The sequence below is a fragment of the Raphanus sativus genome, chromosome 7, assembly GCF_000801105.2.
Source record: "Raphanus sativus cultivar WK10039 chromosome 7, ASM80110v3, whole genome shotgun sequence".
NCBI lineage: Eukaryota > Viridiplantae > Streptophyta > Magnoliopsida > Brassicales > Brassicaceae > Raphanus > Raphanus sativus.
The window spans coordinates 1,565,072-1,589,396 of NC_079517.1; the positions used below are offsets into that span (position 1 = coordinate 1,565,072).

Genomic DNA, 24,325 nt, shown 5'->3' on the forward strand with positions numbered 1-24,325 from the left:
ACTGTTTCGATCAAAGTTTATCCAACAGCGGGAAACAAATCTGTTAAGATTTATATAGTTTACCAAAGTGCCAAAGATTATATTATTAAGTTAAACCGCAGAGAGATCAATGAAGTCTAAAACAGCAGAGAAGCTAAGGCTACATACTTGCTGTTTCGTATCACAGTTCATAGATTCATGCACCGTAACACACAAAAAAAGAGAAAAACCTTTTCACATAGATTCATGCGTCACCATAAAAGGCAATGCTCCTGAATCAACTTCAATCAGGTCTTTCAGCTCTCCGTCTATCTCTTTGGTCACACGCCGAGCAGGAGCCTTATGCGAGAACCTGAGTCTTTCTGAATTCGTGATTGTAAATATCGGCTCCGACCCATCAATCTCGTTATGTTTATACTCTGTAACTTCCCTAAAGAGTAAGCTCTCTTCATCATCATCATCATCACTATCATCACAACTGGGCTCACGCTCTAGTAGCAAGACCTTATACCCCAAAGTGTCATCAAGAACTTGAACAACGTCATAGCTGCATACACCCACTTTCCTGAACTCCCTGTATTCACTCCAGAATCTGTATATCACCCACACATCTCCAATCTTGGGCAGAATTGTGTATTCGTTCCCATCAACGGAGGTTTCAGGGATTACCTGATGCGAAACATCATCTGCAGTGATGATTTCTAGAGCATTTCTCGCGTAGTAAGTTCCACAACCAACGGGCATTTTCTTGTCTTCATATTGGATCACATCTAGAGGGGAACGAGCAGGTTTTAACCGACGTACATGTAGTTTGTAGACTGCCTCCTGATTAAGCACCTGAGTGAAAGTGATCTTTTGTATCAAACCGTAGTACAGAGGAAACTCATGACCACTGCTAAACGACCAAATCTGACCAATTTGAAAAACCTTTCCCTTACTAGCGAAGTAGATGGTTTCAGGTTTAGCCTTTTTAGTACTCCCAGAGTTTGAAGCGGTGTGCTCTGCTAATAGATGTGAAGGCACGACTGTATCTTCGATTGTTTCAGGTAACGCAGCTTGGTCCAGCTCATAAGCATCTTTTGGCAAACCTTTTCCTTCAGCTCCTGTTAGTCTGAAGGAAGGAACCTTGTGGGAGAACTGATATATATTGCGAGGAAGAATCTGAGATGTGTCTGCATCCCTCATTCGAAAGAAGACACTCGCAAAGCCTTTTGCTTTACGCAAGAACGCAACGGATGCACCAGTTTCATCAGCGTAATCAGACAAGACCTCAACGAACTCATACTCGTAACTGCGGTGAGAATCTGGCTCCGAAGACCAGTTGATATCCCAGTTCTTGAACAGAGCCCAAGTCTCTCCTTTCCTCGGGGAAACAGTGAGATGGCCAGTGTTGCTTCCTTCCTTGCAGTGTACAACATGTGAGAATACGGAGCGGTCTTTTGTGTTGTGATGTTTCCCAAGCTTGAACTGACCAGCAGAAACAGGCAAGTCTTCTTCAAGCCATTGAATCTGTAACTCATCATCTGGATCTGGCTCTAAGTAACTGATCCTAAGCTCAAAGGTAGGAGTTGCTGAAACTTTTCTAATCCGGGCATAAAATCTAGGCATCCCATCCACTTTATCATCATCATAAAGAGCCCATGTCTGGCCAACCGAGAAGTTTACTTCTTCCCTAAGCTTATCAAAGTCATTAAACTTCAGACCAGCAGCACCTTCAGAGCCTTCTCCCCTTTCTGCATCTCTGCAGCTTTCACCATCCTCATTCCTCTTTCTCTTCTCGCCAACATTTACAGAAGCTTTCCTTCTAAGAAGCTCGTTTGAAGTGGTATCCATCACAACAAAACGAAAGAAACAATAAGTTTCCTGCGGAAGAGACAGTTAACATTGGTAAGATAATGTTCAATCGCCCTAAATTAAAAATAGGGAGCTGAACTTTCAAACGCATATGTAAATCATTTGAAACCGGAATCAAGCTCCAAATCTCAAGACTTTGACGAAGAAAAGCGAGAAAACCTAAAACCCTAGATTGAGCAATAACCCTAAATTCGGATGTGAAAAATGGGATAAAAGTGAATTAACAAAAGTCGAAACACTGTAGAAGAAACCATCGACTAACCGGTTTGATCAATTTATGCAACAAAAAGCAAAAGAGTAGTTGTCGCCGCCGGTGGAAACTTTGGCCGGAAAAGGAGAGAGAGACGATACGCCGTAGTCCTAGATAAGCAGATACCCCCATCTTTATCCCTAATATATATCTCCCTTCAAACAATACTCCACTGTCATTGGCGGGAAAATTATATTTATATTATTTTATTAATATTATTATTAGCCTTATAAACTCAAAGATTTTGTCAATTTCCTGACTGACAAAAAAACGTTTTATAAATTTAAAAATAGAAAACAAAGATTTTTATAACAGTTGGGTTAAGTTAAAGTGTCCAGTCAATTTACATACTTATCAATCATGTTTAGTTAGTAACTGATTTTTTTTTTGTAAACAGTTAGTAACTGATTTAGTTACTAATTAGTTAGTAACTGATTTATTAGGAGAATTTTAAACTTTGTACACTAGATGGAGTACCAATGAATCAAGTGACTATGAAAATATGGAGAAAGTTTAGTCAATTTTCCATCTAATCTTTACACTTTTCACAAAACAAAAATAAATAAATGTAAGGGTCAAAGATCTTAAACCAAAAAGGCAAGAAAAACGCAGTGAACTGCTGAGATCACCTAAAGGCCAGCGTTAGGACTACTTCACCTCAAAAGCACATACATATAAGAAGAGTTTCATACCAAACTACATATATAGATAGCAGAATTAACAATGGATCAAGGGACTAGTACACCTGAAGAAAGTTCAGGAGAATGTATCATCTCATCCAAAACCACTAAGTAGTAAACCCATTTTACCCAAAAAAAAAGAAGCAAAAAGTCATCTTTCTCTCCCTTTTCATTGATCCACTGTTGTCTCGTCTCTAGAGTCAGACAATCAAGTCAACAGGCAATGCCTCAATATTAGTTTCATAGACTTCTTGCCAAGTTCCATTTAACTCTTTTCTTACTTTCGAACTAGGAATTTGATGCGAGAATCTGAGCATTTCACATTCCGGGATCGTGAATCTCACCTCGGCACCATCAATCCAATGCTCAGTAGCAGCCACATACACCGAACCAAACCCTGCAGATTTAAAGCCACCATCAGGAGCCAACAGCAGGACCTCGTAGTCTAGTTTATCATCAAGAACTTCCACAAGATCATAAGTCTGGGACTTGAGATCAACGACTTCAAGGTCACTGCACCAGTTTCTGTATATTGCCCAGACATCACCGGTCTTGGGCAAGATGCTGTAGTCGTTCCCATCTCCTGAGGAGTCTAGGCTTAACTGGCGTGAAAACACATCAAGATCAGTGAATATCTCTAGAACTTTTCTTGCCCTGAAATTCCCACAGCCGATGGGCATATCCTTGTAACTCCACTGGATGACGCCTTTGTTAGGTCTTCTAGCCTTTAGCCGACCTATATGCAACTTAACCACCGTATCCTGCTCAAACGCCTGAACAAACGTAATCTTCTGAATCTTGCCATAGTGCCGGGGCAAGTTATCATCACCACTGCAAAATGACCAGACTTGGCCTGTTTGAAAAGTTATTCCTTTGCTAGCAAAGTAAACACATTGAGAATGTGTATTCTTCTTATCACCCTCCTCAGAGTTTGACACGGTAGGCTCTTCAAGTAGATGTAAAGGGACGTCAATCTCTTTGATGTGTTCTGGTAATGCTGCGGGATCCAGCTCATAAGCACCTCGACCAGGCACACCTTCTGCTTCTATTCCAGTCGTCTTAAACGATGGAACACGGTGGGAGAATTGTTTTGGATAGCCACGCAGAACGTAAGACATATCAACTTCTTCGTTAAAGCGACAAAACACACCTGAAAAACCTTTTGCTTTATGCAAGAATCCAATAGGTACTCTAGGATGATCACCATCCTCTGAAAAGACTTCGACGAATCCATAGTTGTATTTACAGTGTGAATCAGGATGTGCTGACCAGTCGATGTCAAAGCTCGAGGTTATATACTTGAAGCGACCCATGAAGATAGCCCACGTCTCTCCTTCTTTAGGGTATACACTGAATGTACCTGCGCTACTCCCTTCACTGCACTGAACCAGATGAGAGAACCTTCTGCGATCTTTTATATCCTCGTTTTTGCCGAGTTTGAACCTACCAACAGAAACAGGCAACCCTTTTTCATATCGCTGTATTTCCTCCTTGGGATCTGGAACAGGCTCAAGCCATGTGACAGTAAGACAGAAACCAGGAACAGAGACTTTTGTGATCTGAGCATACAATCTAGGCATCCCATCTACCTTATCATCATAAAGAGCCCATGTCTGCCCAACCTCAAAGTTTACTTCAACGGAAGAAGAAGAAGAAAAGCGATTAAGAAACTTACTCTGTCTAAGAAGTCCGACGTCGGAGAGAAATGTGGCTGAACGTTCCGTCGTCGTTGCCACTCTTTTACAGTTTCCGCCGCTCTATTTTTACCTCTCTTCCCTTTTCACGGCGGGCGGTATTATCCCTTTGCCCTATTCATAATTGGCGGGAAAACATCTCAGGATAAATGGGCTAACGATCATTATGGGCCCAATAAGCCCACCTTTTGGTAAACTTCCTTAGTTTTTCAAAAATATAATCCTAAACTATTATTTGTCCACTTCTTCTTCTTACTAGGGTTTGAATTTTGAAAACTTCCATTTTTCTCTCACTACCATTTTCCCCCTCTGTTTCTCTCTCTCTTCTCAGATCGATTCCACAACGGCCACTAATCCTCCTCTGAGCTGAGAAGATTCCGAATCGGATCTCAGGCGAGTTGAAGCTCAGACGATGAACCAGTACCACATTTACGAAGCTATTGGTCATGGCAAATGCTCGGTAATTCCTTATCTCCTTTTACCATTCCCCCCCCGATAATCTTCGTTTCTGGAGTGTTTTGATTCGTATTTTTTTGTTCAAATCGGTTTGCATCTCTTTGCAGACTGTGTACAAAGGAAGGAAGAAGAAGACGATCGAGTACTTTGCCTGCAAGAGTGTCGAAAAGTCGAGGAAGAGCAAGGTTCTTCAGGAGGTACTCACCAGATCTGTCTCCTCTTTGCCGAATCAATGATTTCATGCTTGATTTTAATGAGCTGATCTCTGAACAGTGACGGATTCACTCTAGATTCGTTGATTGATAGTTTCTATTTTTGGATAATGATTTGCGAATTGATATAATCGAATTGATTTTTGAAGATCTAATGATTGATACTGACAACTTTGGTACTTTACTAAACTCCTTTTTTTCAGGTCAGGATTCTTCACTCGCTGAATCATCCAAACGTACTCAAGTTCTATGCGTGGTAACGACTTACCCTATTATCTAAACAATTATCTGGCGCTCTGTATTTTGTTTGTTTCTAATTTATCGGCTTCTTGTGGTGTCTCAGGTACGAAACTTCTGCTCACATGTGGTTAGTTCTGGAATATTGCGTTAGTGGTGATCTCAGGACGCTACTGCAGCAGGTATTTGCTTGTAGCTGTTCAACTCTTTTATTGATGGTAGGTCACAGTTTTTTCTCAAATTCACTCGTTCTGCAGGACATTAAGCTGCCGGAAGATTCAGTCTATGGTCTTGCATATGATCTTGTCATAGCCCTGCTGTAAGCTCTTTTTCCTTACCAGTTTGACACTAGATCGACGATCATCTATAAAACGTTTTCTCTTATGGACATTTTTTCCCGGAATTTCACAGGTTCTTGCATTCCAAAGGAATTACATATTGTGATTTGAAGCCATCAAACATCTTACTTGATGAAAATGGACATATTAAGGTAAGCTTGTTGCTGTCATTTCTTTGCAGGTGTGGAGATTGTTTGGTTTAAATGATCTGATCTTGCTATGTGTTTCAGCTGTGCGATTTTGGGTTGGCAAGGAAACTAGACGATATTTCTAAATCTCCGTCCACGGTAATCAGTTTTTTCTGTCCCTTTTTCTATATATGAGCTTTACGGTACTAGTGAATCTATGATATTAAATTACATTGGAAGCTGTATTCTGTAAATACTGATCTCCTGTGATAACTTGCATCAGGGAAAACGTGGGACTCCGTATTATATGGCGCCAGAACTCTATGAAGATGGAGGGGTCCATTCTTTTGCTTCTGATCTATGGGCACTTGGCTGTGTGTTATATGAGTGTTACACAGGCAGACCTCCTTTTGTGGCAAGAGAGTTCACCCAGCTTGTGAAATCTATTCATTCAGAACCAACTCCTCCACTGCCTGGAAATGCCAGCCGTTCATTCGTCAATCTTATTGAGTCTCTTCTTATCAAAGACCCAGCTCAGAGAATACAATGGGCAGATCTCTGTGGTCATGCATTTTGGAAGAGTAAGATAAACTTAGTACAGTTGCCTCCTCAGCCTACTTTTGATAAGATGATTGGCATACACCCAAAGCCATGTCTTTCCGAGCATAACGGAGACAGACCAAACAAGACCCCTCCGAAGTCTCGGGAGAAAGATCCAAAAGGAGGTTCAAGACACAATGAGAACAATACTCAAGGTTCAAGGGGTCATGAGACGCCACAAAAGGGTACCCCTGCTGGTTCTAAAGTTCAAACGAAGCTTCCTAGTAAAGCAACTGAGGAAAAGCATGGAGGTCGTCCGGGTGCTAACAGGCAGGTGAACATTCTAAGATTGTCAAGGATCGCAAAGGCAAATCTCCAAAAGGAAAATGAGAAGGAGAACTACAGGAGACCCTTACCTAATAGCAACGAGAACTGTGCTGAAGTGAAGATCGAGAACACTGATATGGAACTTGATTTTGATGAAGATAATGATGAAGAGGGACCAGATGAATCAGAAGGAAATGAGAACACCCCTTGTGCACAAGATGAAAGAGTTCAGAATCAAGATGAGAGTCACAAAAGACAAGGAGTTAGGAGCAATAATGTCCCTGATGAGAACTCGTCTCCAAATGAAACACCAACCTCTGGTGAAGCCGAGGAGCAGTCAGAACCCATTGAAGTGTCAGCTGCGCTACCTAGTGCTAGTCCTCTAGTTAAAGCACACAGAGGAAGAGAAGTTTCTGGGTTTACTGTTAATCACGACTTGTCTAAAACACCTAATAGCATCAGTGACGTCCTTTGGCATTTATCTGATCTTTCCGTTAGACCAGTCATGCCGAGCAAAAAATCTGACAAAGAAGCTGTGCCGTCTCTCTCATTCGAAGCACCACACGCCTCTGATTTTGGTAAGATGGGGAAGCAAGAACTAGAACCGCTTAACAATAGGATCATATCGGTTCTGACTGGGAGTAGTGCTGGCATCTCAGAGAAACAGAATTTGATCAGATACCTCGAGACACTGAGTGGCAATGCTGATGCAGCCAACATCTTGACCAACGGGCCAATAATGCTTGTGCTTGTTAAAGTTCTGCGATTATCCAAGACCCCGGCGTTTCGTGTACAAATTGCTTCACTAATTGGTTTGTTAATTCGGCATTCTACTGCTATTGAAGATGACCTTGCAAACTCTGGTATTTTAGACTCTCTTACCAATGGCCTCAGAGACAAGCATGAAAAAGTGAGAAGATTCTCTATGGCAGCTCTAGGTGAATTGCTATTCTACATCTCAACTCAAAATGAGCATAAGGATTTTAAACCAACAGAATCCCCATCTAAAGAAATCCGGTCTGCATCGGGTTGGCAGGTTAGTATTCCAAGATTTATACTTTAAAACCTGTAGATTATCTTTACTATTATATAGCTTTTAATGTTCATGGTGTAATTCTGATGGACCAAAGTACATTCCTTAATTTTAATGAGTGAATGTTCGATCTTTCGTTGATTCCTATTTAAACAGATTCTTTTCCTTTTTGGTATAGGTTTCAAATGCCTTGATCTCCCTTGTAACATCTATCTTACGCAAAGGAGAGGATGACCTGACTCAGCTCTACGCGTTAAGGACAATAGAAAACATCTGCAGTCAAGGAGCTTACTGGGCCACCCGTTTCTCTAGCCAAGATTTGATAAGCAACCTCTGCTATATTTACAGGGCAGTAGGGAAACAGGAGAGCATGAGGCAGACTGCTGGATCATGTTTGGTCCGTCTGGCTCGTTTCAATCCTCCTTGCATTCAGACGGTTGTAGAAAAGCTTTCACTGAAGGAAATAGCTTCATCTTTTGTCAAAGGCAGCGCACGCGAGCAGCAAGTCTGCTTAAATCTTCTGAATATGGCTATGATTGGAAGTCACACATTCCCAAGCTTTGGAAGGCATCTTGTGACATTGACAGAGGAGAAAAATCTTTTCCCTAGTTTGGTTTCCATCATAGAGCAAGGAACTGAAGTTCTGAGGGGAAAAGCTGTTCTCTTCGTTGCACTTCTCTGCAAAAACAGTAGGCGATGGCTAACAAATTTCTTCTGCAATTCAAGATTTCTTCCTGTGGTGGACAGATTAGCCAAAGAAAAAGACAGTTATGTGCAACAATGTCTTGAGGCATTCGTGAATGTAATCGCCTCCATAATACCGGGTTTGCTGGATACGATAACTAGTGATATCCAGCAACTAATGACAGGAAGACGCCATGGACCTGGCTCTACCCTCAACAATCGAGCTGCTCATAAGACTAATGCACACTTGTTCCCTGTGGTTCTTCATCTTCTTGGAAGCTCTTCGTTTAAGAACAAATTGGTAACCCAACAAATTCTACGCCAGTTGGCAAATCTTACAAAACTTGTGGAAGCTTCATTTCAGGTCAGTAGTTACAATCAGATTAGTTGCTCTCAACGTTGAAACTCTTTGCTTTATCATAGTTACTCTACTACAATATGGTTAGTATTGCGTATAGGACAGGATTCAGAATTTCATACTACTAGTATCGGAACTTTCACTTAAATTACTTCTTTCCTGTGTTCAATACAGTTATATGTTTAAGATCCAAGATGTTTTGGGAATCTTCTCCATTTTTCTCTCGTTTCTTGATCATGGTCTATGACACAGTGAACCTTCTTGATATGATATACTGTGCAGGGAAGAGATGACTTCCGGATAACCCTTCTTCAAGTTCTAGAATGCATAGCAGAAGATGCTCCTCTGGTTAAACAAAACGCTGAGATCATTATACGTGAGATTCTCCCATCTCTGGCTGCAATTTACAGTGGGAACAAAGACGGGGACGCTCGGTTTCTCTGTTTGAAGATCTGGTTCGATTCGATGACAATTCTCTTAACCGAGTGCACGGACATCGAGCAACAAACATCTGAGGATTTGAAATCAGTATCCAACACCCATTTCCTCCCACTCTACCCTGCACTGATCCAAGACGAAGATCCAATCCCAGCTTACGCACAGAAGCTCCTCGTCATGCTCGTTGAGTTTGATTACATCAAAATCTCCAACATACTGCACCAGAATACAGTTTCACAATGCTTTGAGTTTCTTCTCGGAGACTTATCAAGCGCAAATGTGAACAACGTCAAGCTCTGTCTTGCCTTGGCTTCAGCTCCAGAGATGGAAACTAAGCTACTCTCTCAGCTCAAAGTGGTGAGAAGAATCGGGAATCTGCTAGAGTTCGTGAATGCTAAAGACATGGAAGATTTCCTTGAGCCTACTTTAAGTCTCTGCAGAGCTTTTCTTCTACGGTCGCTTGGAAACAAGAAAGGTCTCAGTTCCAACTACACGAAAGAGCCAACGCTTTTATCAGAAGCATCTTTCACGTTCGAGGTTGATCCGCAAGAGTGTATAAGAGACATTGCAGATTTCGGTAGCAACATTGGCTTGTTCTTGCACCTCGCGGCGTTAGATGATACGAGCATCGCAGTAGCAGATATCGCCTCCGAATGCGTCGTGCTGCTACTTAAAGCTGCTTCGAGAGAAGCCACGACGGGGTTTTTGACCAACCTTCCTAAAATCACACAGATTCTGGACTCGTGGCGCGGGAGGAAGAGCACGGAGATGCAATTGTTGGTTCTGAAGAGAATCTTGCATTGTTTGGGTTATGCGTGCAAGCAGTACCTATCACAGGCGATGATTTTGTCGATATCAGGACACGATGTCAATAAGATCAACGCCATTGTCTCTGAGATCAAGAACTCGGACGTTGCTGGTCTTAGTAGCGTCGCTTCTCTCGTTGCTATGGAGCTGCAGAGGTTGCCTCATCGTTGAGTTTGAAACTCTTTTTATTGTTATTTGTTTAACGCAAGTATTTCTGCAATTTCGTCATGTCTATTTGTTAAGCTCTATTTTTCTGAATATGTACGAGATAAACAAACTCAAGAGCATGTGACATTGAAAGCTTATCTCTCAATGTATATCTTTGTTCTCTCAATTATAGTTTTGTTACGTACGAACTACTTCGCTTAGAATCGTTGGAAGTTCGAGATGAGTTTTAACAGATGTTGCCAATTCAAAATGAAGATGTGAAAAAGGCTAGAAGGGGAGGGGTTGTGTAATACCGTAGCTGTTAAAAAGTTTACAATGTTTTATCCCGAAACAAATCAAAGAGAAAAATAAATCAATGAAATCTTTTTTAATGAATCACTTTTTAACTGCATGGTTTGATTTTGTTTAGATACTAAAGATATGTCTAATTTTAGGTTATGTTTCTGAAATGATCTATCGAGCTAAAACAATATAATATGTTGATGTTCTTAGTAAACTAAAGTTCTTGTTTAATAATTATTGTGATTAAATTTTTTCTATACCAAAAAAAAAAAAGATCTACTGAGATAGTCCCGACAACTAGTTCAGCTCCGGTCTTGGACACACCGGTGTGGCGAAGTCCCGACAACCTACCATTGAAGCTGTTCGTGTTCAACGGAGTTGGAAGCTAAGCTTCTTGTCTTTTCACCTCTGATTGTTTTCTCTTTCTTTCATGTAGATTTTTGCTTCATAGTGTTTCGGATCTGTTTCGAGGATATAATTGTTGATGTTTATCAGGCAAACAATATAATTGTTGATGTTTTTAGTAAACTAAAGTTATCGTTTACAGCTATTTTGCTTCAATTTTTCTATATCTAAGAAAAAAAAATAGTTGAAGATTTAATGACGATTAGAAAAAAACATTTTGGTTTATCTATGGTTCTTTTTGTAAACCTTCATCTAATTCAAAAAGTTTATTCAAAATTTCAGAATCCAAATTGACACCTAATTAAAGTCTTTAAATATAAATTACGAAAAATCTATAATTTTCTTTGGATTTTCAAGTGAAAGGCAAAAGACTAAATTCTTTTAAGAAATAAACTTTTTGATCAATTAATCTGTTTTGTTATTATATTTCTTGACATTTACAATGGTTTACAATGCTTATTTATAGAAACGTCGAAAAGAGAGGAGCGTGCAGTCCATGAAGTGTTAGACTGCATTGCGGCTTGTGTGCTGAGGGTATCAAAACGGTTACACAGCTGTAGTGTGTGAGATGTGATCTGTGTACGGTTTGACCAGTCGCCTTTTTTATCCATCCAGCAAAATGCTTTGTTTTTACATAGCAAAGAAATCTGAGAGATGGGCTTCACATTGAGCTGATCTTGACTTGGGCATGCAACGTTTTCATGAGCTTTGACATCAACTTCGGTCTTCTGATTAATAAAACAAAAGACCATTTAACTGTTAAAAGGTTTGAAAAAACAAATCACATTTTTATCACTGTTATATACACCTATTATACATAAATTGACTTTTTGTCGAACAAATTAATCCAGAAAAAAAAAACTGAAAAATGAGAAAATTCTAGCTTAAACCAAATAAAATTAATCAAAATAGAATTATTGTAACCTTTGATGGTAGTGTCTCACCGGTTTGTTGGGCTTACCTTCTCCTGTCTTCTTTCCCAAAGGTGGATTTGTTTCTGTCCATGCAGGTTGTTTGGTTTGTGTAAATAAATCACGGCATGCTCCTTATCCACTTCCTACTTTTTTCAGGATGCACTATTACTGTCCCTGTTGGTGGTAGTGTGTCATTTGGTCACAATCTTGATGACTCTATTCCTCCTCATATTGTTGATGATGAGTTGGTTCTTACGTTAACTTTGTGCCATGGTAAGTACATCTTATTTTGTAATTCTTTCATTCATTGTTTCAATTAAGTGTCTATTTACCTTTCACTCACGGCAGCATATGTTATTGTAAAATATCTGAGCCATTTTCACAGATGTTGCTAAATTATTGTTGACTTTCACTGTTTCATATGATTAATTAGTTCAAATCAAATATCATATGATGTCGTATTATACCAAGTAGTGAAAAACTTTTGAAAGTGTAAAAGACAAAAGGAATCATCCCTTGTGGAAACTCCTTGGCAAATTTCAAAGTCTTTAATTATTACCTTGACACACATTAACCAATTCAGGGCCTGACTGGTGTAACCGCAGCGGTTGCGGTTGCGGTTGCGGGAGTTTGCGGGTGCAGATGGTTGCGGTTTTAAGCGTTTTCTAGAGATTTGTACGATTGGTACAACTGTTAGAAATTGTTGCGTTTGCGGGACTCTTATGACTGGTAAACTACCAAACGCAACATCTGTTAAATAATAATTAACAATATTTACATTTTATGTAATTATAAAAATATTAAAAATCATAATAATATGATAAATATAAAATTTATATTTATAAAATCATATTATTAAATTTTAAAATTATAGAAAATATTTTAGTTTTAAATTTTTATAATATAAATTGAAATATAATATGAATACATTTTACAGTTTCTATTATTTCAATTTAAAATTTTTATTGAATATTTTTAGTATTATTTTTATTTATTCTGTTTTTAAAGAAAATTTTTTTACCCTCCCGCAACCGCAAACGCTAGCTGGAACCAACTTTTGATTTTAAGAGGTTCGGAGCGGTTTGAAGCGATTTATAGCGTTTTCTGTGATTGTTTCGAAACGCCAATAACCGCTATGAACCGCAAAAGCAGCGTTTGCGGGTGGTAGCGGGAAAACCAGTCAGCCCCTCAATCGATCCACATGATAAAGGAAAAATTAACTTTCGAGATCAACTTTCCCTTCCACCAAACCAACTCCAATAGCATAGACTTTACAATGCTTGTAACTCCGAATAGTCTAATATACAATCATCCTTCATTGTTTTAACAAACTAATCTAGAGATTATTTATATTCTACGTAGGCAATATAGGTAATTGCTAAACTATAACTAAACATATAAAAAAGATTAATAAGGAGCTTGGAGTATTATATATGGGGATGTAGAGATTGAACATCATATAGTAAATTCATTCTATATTGTGAATCATGATTAATCACTATGAAGAAACAGATAAAGGAAAAAGTATTTTACTGGAAATGTATAAATATATATATATATATATATATATATATGTAGACATACTCAATTTCTTGCAAAGAAAAGTTATAAGATCTTGCTCTTTCCCTCCAGAAAATAAATATATTTTATATTTTTTTTTATATTTTTAAAGAGTAAAGCTTCTTTTATATAGAGACATCATCATTACAACTCAAGATGCACTCCGATCAGCAAATAGAGAGAGACAGATCCAACAAAAAGAAAACTCAACTTTGATTTTCATCATTTAAACCAAAAAAAAAAAAGATGATGAAGAAGAAGATGGCTTCCTCTTTTCTCAATAAACTTCTCATCATCATCCTCTTCACCTCTCTCTCCTCTCTTTCTTCTCACTCTTCTTCTTTACCATCTACTCCAACCATTTCTCCCTTCCAAGAGCTTTCTCCGGAGATTGCCCCTCTCCTCCCTTCCCCCGGAGACGCTTTACCTTCCGGGGCCGGCGCCGATACAATCCCTTCTTCTCCAAGCCCTCCTGATCCAGACACTAGCTACGGCTCCTCATACCCTGACCCGGCCTTTGCTCCCTTCGCTTCTCCGCCGGTTTCTTCTCCTGCTCCACCGTCTTATCCTCCCACCGGAGTTGTACTTCTCTTTCTAGTCGTCTCATCCGCATCGCTCCGGCTACGTGACGTTATACCACTACTATAGTTCCACTTCGGTTATACATTAAACGAACGTTTTGGTTTTCATGTGTTTGTCCAAATGTATATCATTCTCAAATAAACGAAAAATATATATAACATTTTCCTTCCGTTGTGAGCTATGTATTATACATTTAATCTTTCCATTTTACTGCAGCTATTGAAATTAAATGAGTCGATGTTAAACATTTTTGATTAAATAATTACTTGCATATGCATATATCATTTGAACTCAAAGGTCACCATGTGTTATATCATGAGTCCGGACCATACACCGAAATTTCATTTCGTATAAAGTCAATAAGCCTTACTTATTACATGCATTATATATGTGTTAGTATGAGTTATATACCTTTTACATAACGATATATATTAAAGTATATGTGTGTTATAGTTAGGAGAATCTATGTTTAATTAGGTGGACTTCATTTGTCTGTTTCTGCTGCTGCTTTGTTCTTTTTTCCTGTTAAAGCACCTTTTGGAAAAGTTTAAATCATGTTTGCCGGATTTAAAGACCCAACTAGTAATAAGTGTCCAATTTAAACTAGATAGTTTTAAAAAATTGTTCATATGGTAATGAGAAAAAAACTCAAAAAGTAGTGAGAACCTGTATAGATATGTTTACTTATTGTAAAGCTATTTGAAAAGATATGTGTAATATATGTATATGATTCACTCAAATAAAAAATATTATGCTGGCCAAAAAGAGAGGGATATTTTGATTAGATATGGTATATGATATTTAACATATTAAAATGGAGATATTTAACAATATTGATAAAATTAAATTGTAATTCAAGAAAAGAAGACGATAAAATTAAATAATTGAATTATTTATTCATGCATGTGAGCTGCTCCCGACGCTGCCAAAGTATAAAAGTGTTCCTCTCCGGTCTCTCACCTTTAGTTACTTTCTAATTTTCTTAACATTTTGCTATGTTGTCAAATCACAAAATAGTAGTGAAATACTACTATGACATTATGTGTTTCAAAAAAAAATGTAATATATATGTATTATGTATGACATTATAAGGATTTGTGCGTTACAGATTGTATGAACACTACGAGTGTTGGTACCCACTAACTTTGTCCTTAGTAGGAGGCTAGGAGCAATATCAAACCCCAACTTATACCAAAAGAACACATACACGTTAAAGCGTGAGTCTTTTTTTTTCTTTTAACGACTAAGCGTGAGGGTCTCTACATGTAATTTCAATAAGCAATGAGTCTCTTGATTCCTTTAGACTCTGACCAGTCCTAGAGGAGAGCACTATGACTTTAACCGTACGTAGCTGATTACTACAAGATACATCAAATCACTAACCCAAATTTAAAACTCTCATGTAAGTCCACATTCTAGAGGCTTCACAGTTATAACTTGTAATTCATTACAGAAAATGACAACGCGAAACTCGAGCATATCAATACTATTAAACTTGAAGTATGCCCCATTGATATTAGTTGTGTCCATTTAAAAAAAGTTAAGTTTGATATAACTGCATCTATTTTATAACACTAACCATGTTATATTTTTCTATAAGTACAAAAACAGTTACTTTTCTCCTGCATCTATAATTTCTATAACGATTATTTCTTATGAACGAGAGAAGGTTATGTTCGCCTTTTTTGTATCCACTCGATCAAATTTTAAACTTTGAGTTCACTCTAGATATATATTGTAATCTTTCACTTCTCTGATGAGAATCTCTAATTATGAGAGTAATTATGATGGTGGATTCTAGATCAAAAGAGAAGAGATGTACGTTCAGCAAATTACTACTCTATACTTACCAACATATTTTTTTTTTAACTGAATTACCAACAGATATTGGGTTTCTTAATCTGGTGATTTCATAGTCTTTTGTTATCTCTGTTACTGATCGTGGAGAAGAAATAAATGGGATAATATGTTCTGTGCCAAGATTAAAGCTCATAGAAAAGAAAAAAAAACAAAAAGAAGCTCATAGATGGTGATCGTCGGCGGAAGCAGATTGCACAAAGAAATATATATTTCATCTCAACTAGATACGTGTGTAAATCTCTTGCAGACTATCTTGGGCTTTTTTTTTGCTAAAATATTTTCTATTAATTAACTATTTTGGGCTTTAAACTTAATATCTCATTTATATTTTTTATATCCTGTTTTAGGATTCTCAACCAATTTTTTTGGATAAAATATAGTTCTTAATAGTGAATTATTGGTAAATGTTATATCCAACTATTTATTTATTTTTATTTAAGGAATTATTTATTATTACTTTTATATAAATGTATCTAATTTTATTTAATCACTAACAACCACGTTATAATCGTATTGCCAAATAGAGTTCCACATTTTACTATTTGATTACTAAAAAAAGTTGTAACTATATATATTTTTTTTAAATCACTATTTAGGATTGAAGTATAAAATTAATATGTAAAATAGTTACGACATAACTGTATAGTTATGAAACATCAAAAATTCAATAAAATTATCAAAACCTCTTACTAATAATTCAAAAAAAAATCTTATACACAAACATATAAATCATTTTTTTTAACATAAAAGAAAAATTTACACAAAATGTTACATATTTACACAGAAAACTAAAAAAATTACAAAACAACATTATACTTGCGGGTCAAGATCTAGAACAGACAACTATGATTACAAAAAACTGATATGCTGGCATATGATTACAAAGAACTGAACGTATGTCGGCTCAACTTTTAAATTTCTATTAGTTTATAAAATAGATTTTAATTAAGATTTATACACAAATATATATGATTACAAAGAAGAATATAAATATGTAAAGAAAAAACTAAATATGAAAATTAAATTCCTAAGAACATGACATGGTAATATAACTGTGATAGCGACTAAAAAAAGATTAAAAGAAAAATATAGGTTTAAAAGAAAAATATGTCCGCCCTCTCAAAAAGCAGTCGAATCTATAAAAACAAGAACATGACATGTTGATATAGGTTTAGTCCAACCATTTTAATAAAATTATTAAAATCTTTTATAAATCAATTAAAAATATTTCACAAAGAAAAACACAAATATAATCCAAAACACATATAAAATTAAATTTCTAAAAAAAATGTAAAACAAAAAAATATACCCGCCCTTTGTAGGGCGGGTCAAAATCTAGTAATACATATAATACACAAGTGCTATGATTTTTTATTGCAAGTTGCAACAAACACTCAAGCCCAAGTATGTTTTTTGGTGATGATTGTTTTTAGTTTTTAAAATGTTTTTTGGTTTTTTGTTTTTCAAATTCCACTTTATTAACCAATTAAGATTTCTGAAAATTAATTCCCTAAAATTAAAGGAAACAAAAACTCTTTATAAGCCAATCAAATTTTTAGCAACTATAAACTAGGAAAACCAGTTTTTACATGCTATATCAAATTTTAAATGAACAAAACTAGGAGGTTGATTATTTGTATTTTTAAAACAGTTTTTGGTTTTGGATTTACTTATTATATTTAAATGATATTATATTAGTATATATAAATTACAAAAAAAACAAAAAAAAATATTGAAAAATGTGAAACTATTTAGAAAAGTTTCTTATAAAAATGATTTTTAATATAAATTTTGTTTTATGTGTTTTTTTAATTGTTAAATTTTGATTGGATGAAAATATATTTTCGAAAAACCCAAACTCATAATTATTAAAATAATTATAATTTATATTTTTACAATTAAATTTTTCATATTTTTAAAAATACCATATTTTACTAAAATATACATAATAAATTTATTTACGAATAATATAAAATATTATTAAAAATAATAGTATATTTACTTTAAAACATATACATTTCATCAATGTTGGTTGTATAAATGTAAACTCTTAAAATCAAGTTATAAGTTTTTTTGTTTTCTAAATCCAAAAAAAAAAAAATCTGTAGATTTCTTTAAAAAAAAAAAAAATAAGCATGATTGGAAAAGTTTTTATGCTTTAGAAAAAATGGTTGTAAAAATATTATACATCCCTTCTAAATCACTTGATCATCACTTGTGTCTTGGTCTTTCTAAATAAAAGTTATAAGTAAATAATTACATCTTTTCAAAATTACAACCAAAAACTTATACTTAAAATTTATACAGCTACAACATTAAATCCAAAGCAAAATATATATATTACAATCAAGCCCATCTCTATAATATTATTTGAGAAGTCGGTTTCTTATGTGTCGTTCTCACGTTAATTCTCATGGTGGTTGATTACAATGATACACTTAATAAATCAAATTTATCTAATTATCAGTATTAAATATTTGTTTATTTTCTTTTTTTATTTAGTTTTCCTTTTTCTTTTTCTCAAATAGCCTATATAATAAAGAAAATTTATAAATTAAACGAAAAATATCTTTATATATAGTGTATTCATAATAAGGAAAGTTTACAAAATAATCTTGATTTTAAAGTAAATAAATAATCTTTCCTTTTAAAAATAATCTTAAACAACATAATATGTATTTTAAAAGTATTAAACATTTTATTTAAATCAATCTATTTATAAAATTATTACAAAACAATTTAAATAACATAAACTAAGATATCTTTGATGAATAAAATTTGATTTAATATTTTTATGCTCCCTTTTATATTTTAAAATAACATATATGATAAAGAAAATATTTATAAAACTTAAAGCGAAAATATTTTTTATATATAATGTGATTTTATAAAAAAGGAAAGTTTAGGAAAATAATCTTGATATTAAAATAAAGAATTAATCTTCCTTTTTAGAATGTATCATTATGTTTTAATGCAATTGTATCTATCATCACTTTGTTTTATAATTTATTTTTGAAATTAACATACACCAAATTATTAAGTCCTATAATTTGATATGGTTGAATTAGATTAGAAAATTATATTTGAATTTGACGGAATATAAGTAACACAGTATACCCCACAAATGAGTAACAATATACCCACAATGAGTAAAAATAATATAATTTCATTTATACTAATATTTAATACATATAAATTATTGAACGACTCAACATATTACTAAATAAATATGAAATTCTCAAATAACATTACAAATATAGTAACCAACTATTACAATTAACTATCATTGTTATAATTATTTATGTAACTTTAAACTGATCAACACTTTAGTTCATTTTTACTATTTGATTCTCAAAATAACATATATTAAATTATACATGATCTTACAAAATATATATACAGATATAAGACAAGAATCAAATTACATGAAAATAACAAAATTTTAATCTGTATAACAAAAATATCTTAGTTGAATTGAAAAAATCAATCTTAACTAATATATCCAAATAATAATCAAACCGTTGTGATATTATATATCCAAAATTATACGTCTAATTAAAATAAAATAGTTTTATTTAAAATAAACCATACATATTGATTACAATATAAAATATCAGAGTAACTAAAATTTAAAAACAATATATTAATAAATTATTATAATACATTTACTTTATAAATATTTATGTCCGTGCATGAGCACGGGAAAATCACCTAGTTATACAGTAAGTCGAGTTCACAGACTAACACATGTTTACTATTATTATATATATTTTTTGACAAACACATGTTTATTATTATTTGTTTTTTTTTTCTTTTTTGACAAATACATGTTTATAATTATTATGTACAATAAAAATCACATATAAATATGTTATAAATAATAGTTACCATATCTCGCAAGCCCAAGCCTACCCTCAATTTTAAACCCACAAATAAAAGTTGGGTTAAGAATCAGGCCGCAACAAACAAACTAAGACTAAACCCCACAAATCCAGTAAGGGAAAGATGTATTTGTAACTAACTGTTTGCTGTTGATAAGATATGACTTGTACGATTAAAGCAATGATGAAGGTGAAACTACACAGAGATCATGGTCGGTCCAAAAGGTATGTAAATGAGCTATTTACTATTTCATACTATAGCTTTACAAATCTGAAACGGTAGCTATTTACTATTTAATATGGCGATTGGCGTCATACTTCAAATCATCACACATTGTTTATCAACAGCGGAAACTTTATACTGCGATATATAATTGAAAAGTACATGCGAGTTATAAAATATAAAATATGCCAAAATATCTCTAAAATAATATTAGTTTTAAGCAACTGAAAAATACAATACAATGTGCGGAAATACTGTGGTTGGAACCGTGACAAGATTATTCGAATGAAGCATCCAGCCATACTTATCTACAACTATTTTCTTATTATTACTATTTTGTAACAGAAAAGCTTTTTCTTTTTTGTCAACAAAATAGTTAGGTTTGGGTATAAAGGAAGAAAGGGACAAAACACAAAAAGGAATAGAGCATTAATGTAAGAGTACCAACTTCTGGTTTGTTCGAGTGAACTAAAACATGATGCTAACCTACGCCACTGCCCACCCAAACTTCCTTTATAAAATGAATAAGTTAACGTGTTCGTACAAATGTTATAGTTTTTTTTGCTATAAAATGTTATAGTTTCGTCTGGAAATTACATGTAAATAGAACATTTATTTTTTCAACATGTAAATAGAACATACTTTCAACTAAGAACAAAAGCTCACATACGTTATAATCAGGGCTGGTTATAATATAAATCCCATATTTTCAGAATATAGTACTTCTATATCCATACATGCATGCATGTTGTATTAAAAACATAGGGTAATATACTAGATAGTTTCTGATTTGGCTTAGTTTTGTTTAAAGAATGTCTTGTCAAACAAAAAAAAAAAAAAATTCTTTAAACAAAATGTGTTTTTTTGTTTAAAGAATGTCTTGTCTACTTATTTAAAAGTTCGGCAAAAAAAAAGAATGTCTTGTCCGTTGAGTAATACGACGTATATCTTCGATTCAAAAGTCTAGTCTATGAAAGCCATCGATTTGTTTGACTTTAAAAATTCTTACTTCTTAAAAATACTATTTTGAACGAAACAGAATGATTGTAAATAAATTAGAAAGGGACCAAATGAAATAGAGAGCATGGCCCACTACCGTATATGAAGAGCGATGGTTAGATATTTTTGAGTGGGTCCATGTACCTCATATAATGCTCTTTTGTATTAGCCCATGATGAAGCTTCGCTGGCTTTAAAATATGTAATAACTGAATACAAAACATGTTTTTACACCCTATTTCTTATTGGTATTTTACAAGGATAATGTTAAATAGTTATAAAAACAGATATTCTGTTGCGAGTTATATGTCATCTGAAGATATTACATAGTTTAGATGAATTTACAAAGAAAACACATTTTCTAAAGTTGTCGCGCGATGTTGAAGTTGTATTTCTAAACCGGAATCTTATCCAAACCACCGATTTATCAGCCACCATCGGTTTTATCATTTTCTTAACAACCAAAATTGTATTTTTCCTTATGGTAGCATAATATTTAAATGTGATAAATATACTCACGCTTTCTACACTTTCTTATTTAAAAAAATAGTTCGGAACAAATCAAATTAATTGAACGTGGAAAAACAAAAGTACAAATGCTGTTTATGTCATCCTTTGAATCTGTGGAGATGATTGATGTTTAATTTGATGTCAAAATATATAAAATGGAAAGTCTTAAATTAAAAAGAAACATAAAATAATAATAATAAAAAGTTTCTCAACAAACGAAATACAAAACTATAAATACAGTTCTCATATACGGAGTAATATTTTAGTTTGATCTTTTGCCTTTTTCTTTTATAAAAGGACCCTTTTTCTTTTCGCCAACCATATATATAAATATAACATTATCTAATTACCAAAAATGTAAAAAAGTACCAAAAGTTTATTACTCCCTCCGTTTCATATTAAATGTCGTTTTAGAGAATTTTTTTCGTTGCAAAATAAGTGTCGTTTTAGAGTTTCAATGCAAAATTTATTAACTTTATTCTCCATTTTATTTTTCTATTGGTTGAATTGTATCGGTAGTGATGTTTTTATATTGAAAATATGCAAAATTAAATACTTTCTTAATCCGTGTGCACGAGTCTAAAACGATACTTATAATGAAACAGAGAGAGTAGAATAGAAGCGGTAAAGCAAGTAAAATGTCGATAAAGTAAAGGCGTGTTCGTTTGGTTGCCGCAGGTCCGGCGTCAGCGTCAGCGGCAATGATTCTCGCACAAAGCTTGTTCGTTTCATCGACGCCGGTATGTGCGGCTGCGTCTGCGTCTAAACGCCAGCACCTGCGTCAGACGCCGAGAAAATCCCGCGGTCGCGACTTATTTGCTGCGTCAACCTAACCTAATTACCATATTACCCTTGACCTAATTTACTAATTACCCAAAAAACCTAAGATATTTGACGCAGTCGACGCTTGACGCCTCTCCAACTTCCATTGACGCAACTCGACCAGAGATCTCTGACGAACACCTTTCGATCTCCGACGAACTCCGAGCTCTCTCTCTCGATCTCCGGCGAACTGCGACATCTCAAGCTCTCTCTCTCGAACTTCGGCGAACTCCGAGCTCTCTCTCGATCCATCTCGTCTCGCAGAGCTCTCTCTCTCTCTCTCTCTCTGGATCCATCTCGCAGAGCTCTCTCTCTCTCTCAATCTCCGACATCTCAACCTCTCTCTCTCTCGATCTCCGGTGAACTCCGAGCTCTCTCTCTCTCTCGATCTCCGACGAACTCCGAGCTCTCTCTCTCGATCTATCTATTGCAGAGCTCTCTCTCTCGATCTACCCATCTCCCAGCTCATCTCATCTCAAGCTCTCTCTTCTCCATACCCATCTCGAGCTCGACCAAACCCATCACTTCCTTTTCTTGTTGAGGTATGTTCTCGGATTGTAATGTGTCTGATACAAAGTATGTGTCTTTGAGATGGGTTTGTGTCTGATGTTGATGCTTTACTGATGCTTTTGTAATGGGTTTATGTAATAGCTGGACAGGAACGGCGCCCAAGGAATCATCTCTCAGTTCTTGAAGCATTTGGGAACACCAAAACTCTCAGGTATGTATATGTTCACTGAGAGGTCTCTTTGCTATTCTGAGTTGTTTGTAATGGAACAGAGAAACTTACATGTGTGTTTGCTTTGTCTCAGGCTCTCTCAGGCTTCTCCATAGCTTTCTCGAAGCAAACCCATCTCTCCTCTGTTTCTCACTCTCTCGTAAGGCTCCTCTATAAGTACTTGTTATTTGGTTTCAATCCCAAACTGTATTTATAAGTACTTGTGTTTGTGTTTGTGTTTGTGTAACATAGGTTTCTCTCTTCTTTGCCGCAGCTCGAGCTCTCTCTCTCTTCTGACGAAAACCCAGGGCTTTTTCTCCTCCAACGCAACGCTCGCTCTCTCTCCCGATCTCAGACGCACACCCTCTCTTCTTTGTTTTGGTAAGATTACAGAACGTTCTGATTTTGTTGAAAGTTCTCTGTTTGATGATCATATAGAGGTACCACCATTAGGCTTGTTTTGTTGCAAGATGAGGTCACGAGTTCTTGTTTCTAGCTCTTCCTCAGAACTTCTGAGTTTTTCTCTCTGTGTTTGAAACTCCTCTTTGTATGTGAGCTTACCTAGTTTTTCTTATGTTTTTTTTATATAGCTTCCTGTTGTTTAGTGATCTTTAGCTTTTCTTATGTTTTTTTTTAGTGATCTGTAGCTTTTCTTATGGTTTTTAGTGATCACACTGTGTTCTGTCTCAAGCCTCTATACTGTTGCTTGTATATAAGTCATAACCTTCATTGATTTTGATACTGATTTTGACTCTTCTCTTTCCTCTTGTTATCATCTTCCACAGGTCTTCAGAGCTCTCTCTCTCTCTTCTTTGCCGCAGCTCTCCCTCTCCCTCTCTCTCTTCTGTGTTTTGGTAAGATTATTTACTGCTTGCTTATTGATACTGGATGTTCTTTACTGCTTGCTTATTGAGATGGTTGTTTGAGCTGACTTTAGAGCCATGACTTGTTTCTCTGCTGTTTAGTGTCCCCATGTGATTGTACATGGCTCAGGGTTTACTTTTGAATTTGCGAACGTTTATGAAAGTTGCAAACTCTTAGTGATCTTAGTGGAAGAAGAGATGGTTTAGATTGGTTTCACAAAGTGGTTTAATTATTTAAAAAAATATGACTAATGATTTATTAACACACCAAAATATCACAATATTCGTGATCAATATCTCTTATTTTCATTATACTTATGAGTTTGGTTCTTTAGTGTCAGTCTGTTTGTGTCTCTGCAAGTCTGTGTGGAAAAAAAAACTCCTCTTTATTATTCTTCACTGTTCTCATTGTGCTATTTCAAAGACATGTTATGTAATTGTGTCTTATGTTGTTTTAATCTCTTGTGGTTATTTTTTATGTTGTCTTTGCAGGTTCTCTCGTATTAAGCTCACTCTCTCCAAGC

General features: G+C 35.1%; 5 protein-coding genes across 6 annotated transcripts; 3 read left to right on the plus strand and 2 right to left on the minus strand.

Annotated features, from left to right (window-relative positions):
* Positions 1–68: 68 nt before the first annotated feature.
* LOC108816624 (uncharacterized) lies at positions 69–2,269 on the minus strand. Its single transcript, XM_018589188.2, has 2 exons — positions 2,096–2,269; positions 69–1,842 (listed from the first exon to the last, which is right to left on the minus strand). The coding sequence occupies exons 1-2, from the start codon at positions 2,213–2,215 to the stop codon at positions 214–216; spliced, it is 1,749 nt and encodes a 582-aa protein (XP_018444690.2). The 5' UTR covers positions 2,216–2,269; the 3' UTR covers positions 69–213.
* A 391-nt stretch (positions 2,270–2,660) lies between these two features.
* On the minus strand, positions 2,661–4,552 carry LOC108816181 (uncharacterized). 2 transcript variants are annotated; one of them, XM_056990721.1, is made up of 2 exons: positions 4,439–4,552; positions 2,661–4,206 (listed from the first exon to the last, which is right to left on the minus strand). In XM_056990721.1, the coding sequence occupies exon 2, from the start codon at positions 4,074–4,076 to the stop codon at positions 2,964–2,966; it is 1,113 nt and encodes a 370-aa protein (XP_056846701.1). In that variant the 5' UTR covers positions 4,077–4,206; positions 4,439–4,552; the 3' UTR covers positions 2,661–2,963. The 2 variants fall into 2 exon arrangements, with proteins under 2 accessions (XP_056846701.1, XP_056846700.1); XM_056990720.1 differs by having other exon boundaries at positions 2,661–4,538.
* A 162-nt stretch (positions 4,553–4,714) lies between these two features.
* On the plus strand, positions 4,715–10,349 carry LOC108817998 (serine/threonine-protein kinase RUNKEL). Its single transcript, XM_018590841.2, has 10 exons — positions 4,715–4,917; positions 5,021–5,110; positions 5,329–5,381; positions 5,469–5,544; positions 5,620–5,681; positions 5,774–5,852; positions 5,931–5,987; positions 6,112–7,731; positions 7,907–8,776; positions 9,053–10,349. Exons 1-10 carry the CDS (start codon positions 4,870–4,872, stop codon positions 10,184–10,186), a joined length of 4,089 nt encoding a protein of 1,362 aa, XP_018446343.2. The 5' UTR covers positions 4,715–4,869; the 3' UTR covers positions 10,187–10,349.
* A 3,126-nt stretch (positions 10,350–13,475) lies between these two features.
* On the plus strand, positions 13,476–14,095 carry LOC108815927 (classical arabinogalactan protein 25). Its single transcript, XM_018588463.2, has one exon. It carries the CDS (start codon positions 13,591–13,593, stop codon positions 13,990–13,992), a length of 402 nt encoding a protein of 133 aa, XP_018443965.2. The 5' UTR covers positions 13,476–13,590; the 3' UTR covers positions 13,993–14,095.
* A 5,732-nt stretch (positions 14,096–19,827) lies between these two features.
* On the plus strand, positions 19,828–24,308 carry LOC108821866 (uncharacterized). The gene is made up of 7 exons (XM_056990874.1): positions 19,828–19,892; positions 22,077–22,138; positions 22,524–22,762; positions 22,872–22,941; positions 23,033–23,098; positions 23,191–23,378; positions 24,294–24,308. The coding sequence occupies exons 1-7, from the start codon at positions 19,828–19,830 to the stop codon at positions 24,306–24,308; spliced, it is 705 nt and encodes a 234-aa protein (XP_056846854.1).
* Positions 24,309–24,325: the final 17 nt, after the last annotated feature.